At 59.1% G+C, this 5,508-nt stretch overlaps 1 protein-coding gene across 1 annotated transcript; it reads right to left on the bottom strand.

The window, feature by feature from the left end:
- Positions 1 to 536: 536 nt before the first annotated feature.
- On the bottom strand, positions 537 to 5,012 carry LOC142432043 (kallikrein-1-like). The gene is made up of 5 exons (XM_075537098.1): positions 4,967 to 5,012; positions 4,670 to 4,829; positions 3,222 to 3,505; positions 2,426 to 2,562; positions 537 to 692 (listed from the first exon to the last, which is right to left on the bottom strand). Exons 1-5 carry the CDS (start codon positions 5,010 to 5,012, stop codon positions 537 to 539), a joined length of 783 nt encoding a protein of 260 aa, XP_075393213.1.
- Positions 5,013 to 5,508: the final 496 nt, after the last annotated feature.

Here is a 5,508-nt window from a genome sequence, read left to right as displayed (position 1 = left end):
CCGCCCACCCCGGGCTCTTCTCAGGAGTTCACCCCCTATTGGTCAGTGTAGTGGGACTCCGCCCCCAAACCCTTCTGGCTCTACCAGGTCACACCCATGAAACTACACCCCCATCCTTCCAGAGTCAGGCTGCCCGCCCCCAACCCCTCTGCCTAGAGGCCTCGCCCTGCCTCCATGTCCACTCCACTTCCAGGAGGATTGGGCCCCGCCCAGCATCCCATGCTGCCCTTGGTCCTTGAAATCAGTCCCCTTCTCTGGGAGGTGAAGCTTGAATTTCCTCTAACTCCTCTCTGCTCTCCTGCTGGCTTTCCCCTCCCGCAATAAAACGGAGGCACCGCCTGCCTGTCTGCTCCCCCAGCCTGTCCCTCCGGCCCTGTCCCTTCTCCCCCCTGCACGTCTCCAGAGGCCAGCTTGGGGGGCCCTGGCTTCAGCCAGGTGCAGCCTGAGCTCCTAAGGACCCCGCGTCCAGAAAGGGCAATGACACCAGATATTGCTGCAGATTCTCTTTAATGGGGTTTCGGGCGGGGCGAGGGCGCTCAGGGGTTGGCCGCCATGGTGTCATGGATCCAGTCCAGGAATGGAAACACTCTGGTGAAGACGCCCGGCTTTCCGACGACGGCGCATGGCTTGGGGCCCCATGACGTGATTCCTTGGAAGACGCCATCGCAGATCAGTGGGCCGCCCGAGTCACCCTAGGCGCACATAGGGGACAGTGAGAACGGTCAGCCCGTGGACCCCCAGACCTCAGAGCGGGGCTTGCAGGTCACACAGAGAGACCGCTTGGCTCTGGGGAAAGAGACCTGTGTTTCCAGGGTGCGGCGCCCAGAGGAGCTAGGCGGGGATTCTGATGGAGGGGAGTGGCTGGAGTCCTGCAGACAGGTCACTAGGAGTATGGCCAAGCCCTGTCTCTGATCCCTTCTCCTTCTCCAAGGAAGGTCCTCATCATTAGACATCCCTCTCATGGGGGGTGGGGGGAGGAATGGGGAGCTACCGAGGGACTGTGAGGAGGGGACAGACAAGGCCAGTTCTGCGTGTGGGATGTCCTGCTGGTGTCAGGTGGGGGAATTGGACAGGGGGGGCAGAGACTGAAGGCTGGGAGAGGGGGAGGGACGGTGGGAGGAAAGGAGAGGACAGACATTCAGAGGGGCTGGTGCTGATCTGTTGGAACCAGGGAAGGGTGGGCGGGCACAGTGGCTGGGGGATGGAGCATGGGGGAGGGGTGGATTTGGTGAAGCCCCTGGGTTCACAGTGGGGCTCCTGAGGGATCCCAGTGGTTGGTATGTGGTGTGTGTGTGTGTGTGTGTTAGGCTCTGTGTGTGTGTGGTGGGTGCATATGTGGGTGGGTGTGTCTGGGGTGTATGTGTGAGTGTCTATGTGTGTGCCTGTGTGTGGTGGATATGATGAATATGAATGGGTGTGTGAGGGGTTGGGGGTGGTGCATGTACCGCTATCGGTGTGTGTGGTACGTGGGTTGGGTGGAGTTGTGTAGGTGTGGGGGGTGCACAGTGCCCCTTGGAGATGCTGAGCTGTCTCTCCGATTGAGCATTTGAGGGACACTTGACTCATCTCCCTTCCATACTGTCCCTTTGCAACCAGCAGGCCTGGTGTTCTCTCCCTCAAAGGGCGGCAGAATCAGACTCTTCCCGGCACCCCCGCTGGAGCCCCCTGATCCAGGCCCCAGTGTCATTGCCCAGCCGAATTCCCCCTGCGGCCTCTTTCTCATCTGGGCCCCAGAGGGCGCTGTGGGTCCCGCCCACAGAGCCCATCCTCCTGGTGCTCACACCCGCCCCTCCGCTGCTCCTCCTCCGGAGGCCACGCCCTGACCCCGCCCCTAGCTCCCTCAAGAGACTGGCCACCAGGCTCCCAGATGGCCTCTCTAGTCCCCGCCTTCATACTCATGGTTCCTCACTGACACCAGGCCGCTCTACTCAAGGCCTTGCCGTGCGGTTCCCCAGGGTCGCCCCCACCCGCCCCAGGTATTTGAAGCTCACCTTTGCGTGGGGTCCGCTCTCGGTTCAGGGCCTTTATCCTCCCCTCCCCCAGCTCTCTGAGCGCCCACCTCCCCCCGCCCTGCCCCCACGCTCACTGTCCTACACTTGTTACTTCTGGGTGGCTTCTGTGCCCCTGACCAGAACTGGGGCTCCCTGATGAGGGAGGTGGCTCTCTATGACTGCCTCAAGGGGCCTCCCGAGTCTGGGGCAGGCTGTCGGCCCTACGGGGTGCGGGGAGGAAATGACAAATTAGGGTGTAGATGGGTGAGACTCGGCGGGGTGCCTGTAGGCAGTTGAGACCCAGACGTGGGGGTGGCAGTGACATCTGGGCAGCAGTGGAAACAGGAGACCAGAGCCTGCCAAGTTAGGGATGCCAAGCTGGCCCTTAGGTCTCCCCCCACCCCCCTGTCCTGGGTGTGGCTGGGTCAGCTCACCGAACAGGTGTCTCTGGTGCCATCCAGCTGCCCAGCACACAGCATCGTCTCTATGATCTTCTGGGGGTAGACCTTGGCGCACACGTCATTGGAAAAGACCTTGAGGTCCACACATAGCAGTTCATGAGAGTTCTTTGCTAGAAGCCAGGGAGAGGCAGGGCTGTGTCAGACTCTGCTTGTTCCTCATCTGGCACCCCCGGGTCCAAAGTTCTGGACATCTGCTCCATCAGTGGTTGCCCAAAACCCGCACCTGGCGTCTCAGCCCCCTCCTCAGCCTTGGCATTTGTGAGTTGGGGAAGAGTCCCAGTCACATTCTCTTGATTAAAAATCCTCCCCACAAAATCCTCCCTTAATCGTGCTATCTGAAAGGGACCTCTTACAAGCACCTGGCTGATTGCTATCTGGCCGGCAGCTTATCTGTAGGAGCAGACAGGTTGCTGTTGCCCTCCCTGCTCAGCGGACAGCCACTCCCCAATAGCTGCGCCCAGCACTGCTGTTAGGTGAACTCAGGAACCTTTAGGATGAAGGTGATGCCTACATTGCTATGTATGTGGTTGCTTCTAATTAGGGGGGCTTGCATGCCGCGAGACTATATAAATTGGTGTAAGAATACATCCTCTCTCTTTCTCATTTGGACCTGGTTCCTGGTACTATGGAGGTGAGCACCCCAAAACTCTTGTCTGCTTCTTCATGCCACCCCTTCAGTTCCACAGCCAGCCCTTAGGACAGTCCCCACACCCCCTCCCCTAGGTCCAGGAGTTCAGCGTCCACTCAGCACCCTTGGTCTCATGCTCACTGCCTTTTGGATTGGTGGCACCCCAGCCCGAAGCGAGGCAGGTGCTCCCCACTTCAGGGTCCTCTGAGGGCAGGGCTGCGGGCTGCACGGCCGCTGTGATCTGCATCGGGCTCCTGAGGCGCAGCAGCATGAGGTCGTCACCATAGTTGCCCTCGGGTGCAAAAGGCAAGTCCAGGAGGCTCATGTTGAAATCCGGGTGGGGGATGGCCAGGTCCACTTCGGAAAACTGGCCTGTGCTTTCTTGCTCTCTAAGGCTGTGATGGCCAGCCCAGATCTGGTAGTTGCTGAGGGCAGAGAGAGGGGGAGGCAGAGAGCTGAGATGGACGTAGAGGGGGAAGAGAAGAGGGGGGAGAGGCATGGGGCAGGGAATATGGGTGTTGGGGGCAGAGAGAGAGAGACCACAACCAAGGCTCAGAGGAAGACAGTCACAGAAGAGCAGTGACGGTCCTAAAGACCCAGTCAAAAGGGAATGGAAGGGGAAGTCTGGCAGCGTGCATAGATGGAATGAGGGTGGTGGGAATGGGGGTGCAGAGAGAAGGGAGGGTGGGGGAAAGGGAAGCAGAAGATAGACAGCCAGAAGTGGACACAACAAGGAGGACACACACCAAATGGGAAAGCGCCCAGGGGAGAGGGAGAGAGAGGTAGAGAGGCCAGATGGTGACCTGAGGTGAGAGACCTGGCAGCTGGAGCAGGTCAAGGAGGGAGAGGATCAGACAGGCTTGTGTTGGTTTCCCAGCAGGCTGGCCTGGCCCTCAGCTCAAGGTCAGCATGGCCATGTCTCTCCCCTGCCATCCTTTTTCTCTCCCTCTTGGTCTTCCTCCTCCCTCTTCCCTCCATCCTAGGTCCCACCCACTCCTGCCTTTCCCAGCATCTCCCTGGGGAGTAGTGAATGTCCCAGAGGGTGGAGCTAGGACAGAGATGGGAGAGCCTCCCTCACTCCACCCATGGGTCCTCAGATGGTCCTTCTCTCGGGGTCCCCTGGGTTCATCTTGATGGTGGGGGTGGGGTGCTCTTCCATCAGGATGGGGTTGAGAGTGAGGTTGTGATGCAGACAGACTGAGGAGGCAGAGAAAGCAGCAGAGAAACTGGAGATGGACAGAGATATTGGACAGAGAGGGAGGTAGAGACCAAATCATCATCACAGGGCGGAGACAGAACCAGTGACTTAGAGAGATAAATACCAGGTTAAGGAGGAGGAGGAAGGATGACTGAGAGAGAGGAGGGAAAAGAGGAGAAACGGGAGGGGAGATAACCAGAAAAGGTTCAGGCAGCCAGGGGAGGGTTGCGCTGGGAAGCCACCCACCTCAGTGTCTGTCCCTGGTGTCAGCATCTCCCTTCATGTGTCAGCATCCCCTGTGGCTATCTAGGGAAAGCCCCCACCCCATTCTGTGATAGGGACAGTCCCCCCTCCCATTCTGGGGGAGCACAGGCAACCCCTCTCCACTCACGTGTCTTTACAGTGCGCGGCTGTAAGCACCCACTGGGGGTCTATCAAGGTGCCGCCACACCGTAACTGATTGTTCATGTACACGGCCACCTGCCAGGGCTGGGAATGCGCTTCACACTCCCAGCCTCCAATGATGCGTGGAGGGATGTGGGGCACTGCACCTGCGGCAAAGGGTGCTGGCTCACAGTGGGCAGAAAAGGAAGGGGTAGGGTAAGAGGAAGGACTGAAGTGGGGTGGGGAGAGGAGCCCCAGGAGAACCAGGACCCCCTCACTCTCCCTCATCTCCCCCAGGTCTCACCAGTGCCCCCCAGGGTCAGGGCAGTGCACAGAACCACGAACCACATGGTGACAGTGGTGTCCAGGTGGAGAGCCTGTAGCGGATGATCCTCCCTGGGGAGCATTTAAAAACCCTCATTGTCCAGGGCCCCGCCCCTGCCCATCCTTCTTGGGGCTGGACAGCCTCCCATCAGCTGTGGAAGTGGGTTGGAGAAAAAGCAACTATGTCCTGAGGGCCCTGGGTTACCTTGGACATAGTCCCAGCGGCTGGGGCCTGTGCCAGCCAGTAGAGGTTGATGGGGAATAAAAACAAGGATTGGGAGAATCACTGATGCTGATCCAATGTCTGCTAAGCCTAAACCTCATGTAAAGCCTTTGCTCCCCAAGTCCAAGTGCACCCTGATAGCAGGAGTGGGCCTCTGAGAGTCTCTGACCTAGAACCACTCACAGGGAAGATGTCAGCACCTCAGCTCCCTGCTCCCGGTGCCTGCAGATGAGAGTTTCCTTCCCCAAGCCTAGCATTCCACTTACATATCATAACAACTTGGGGTGCCAGTCACCCAC

Source organism: Tenrec ecaudatus, chromosome 18 (genome assembly GCF_050624435.1).
Source record: "Tenrec ecaudatus isolate mTenEca1 chromosome 18, mTenEca1.hap1, whole genome shotgun sequence".
In the NCBI taxonomy this organism is placed as follows: Eukaryota; Metazoa; Chordata; class Mammalia; order Afrosoricida; family Tenrecidae; genus Tenrec; species Tenrec ecaudatus.
Note: the sequence above shows the minus strand (reverse complement) of the source record. Positions and strands in the feature narration are given on the sequence as shown.

Coding starts and splice junctions, on each gene's coding strand:
- LOC142432043 (XM_075537098.1), bottom strand. CDS start 5,012: ATGTGGTTCGTGGTTCTGTGCACTGCCCTGACCCTGGGGGGCACTG. Junction 4,830..4,966: donor CCTGACCCTGGGGGGCACTG/GTGAGACCTGGG, acceptor CCTTTGCCGCAG/GTGCAGTGCCCCACATCCCT. Junction 2,563..3,221: donor TGCCACCAATCCAAAAGGCA/GTGAGCATGAGA, acceptor CCTGGCTTCTAG/CAAAGAACTCTCATGAACTG.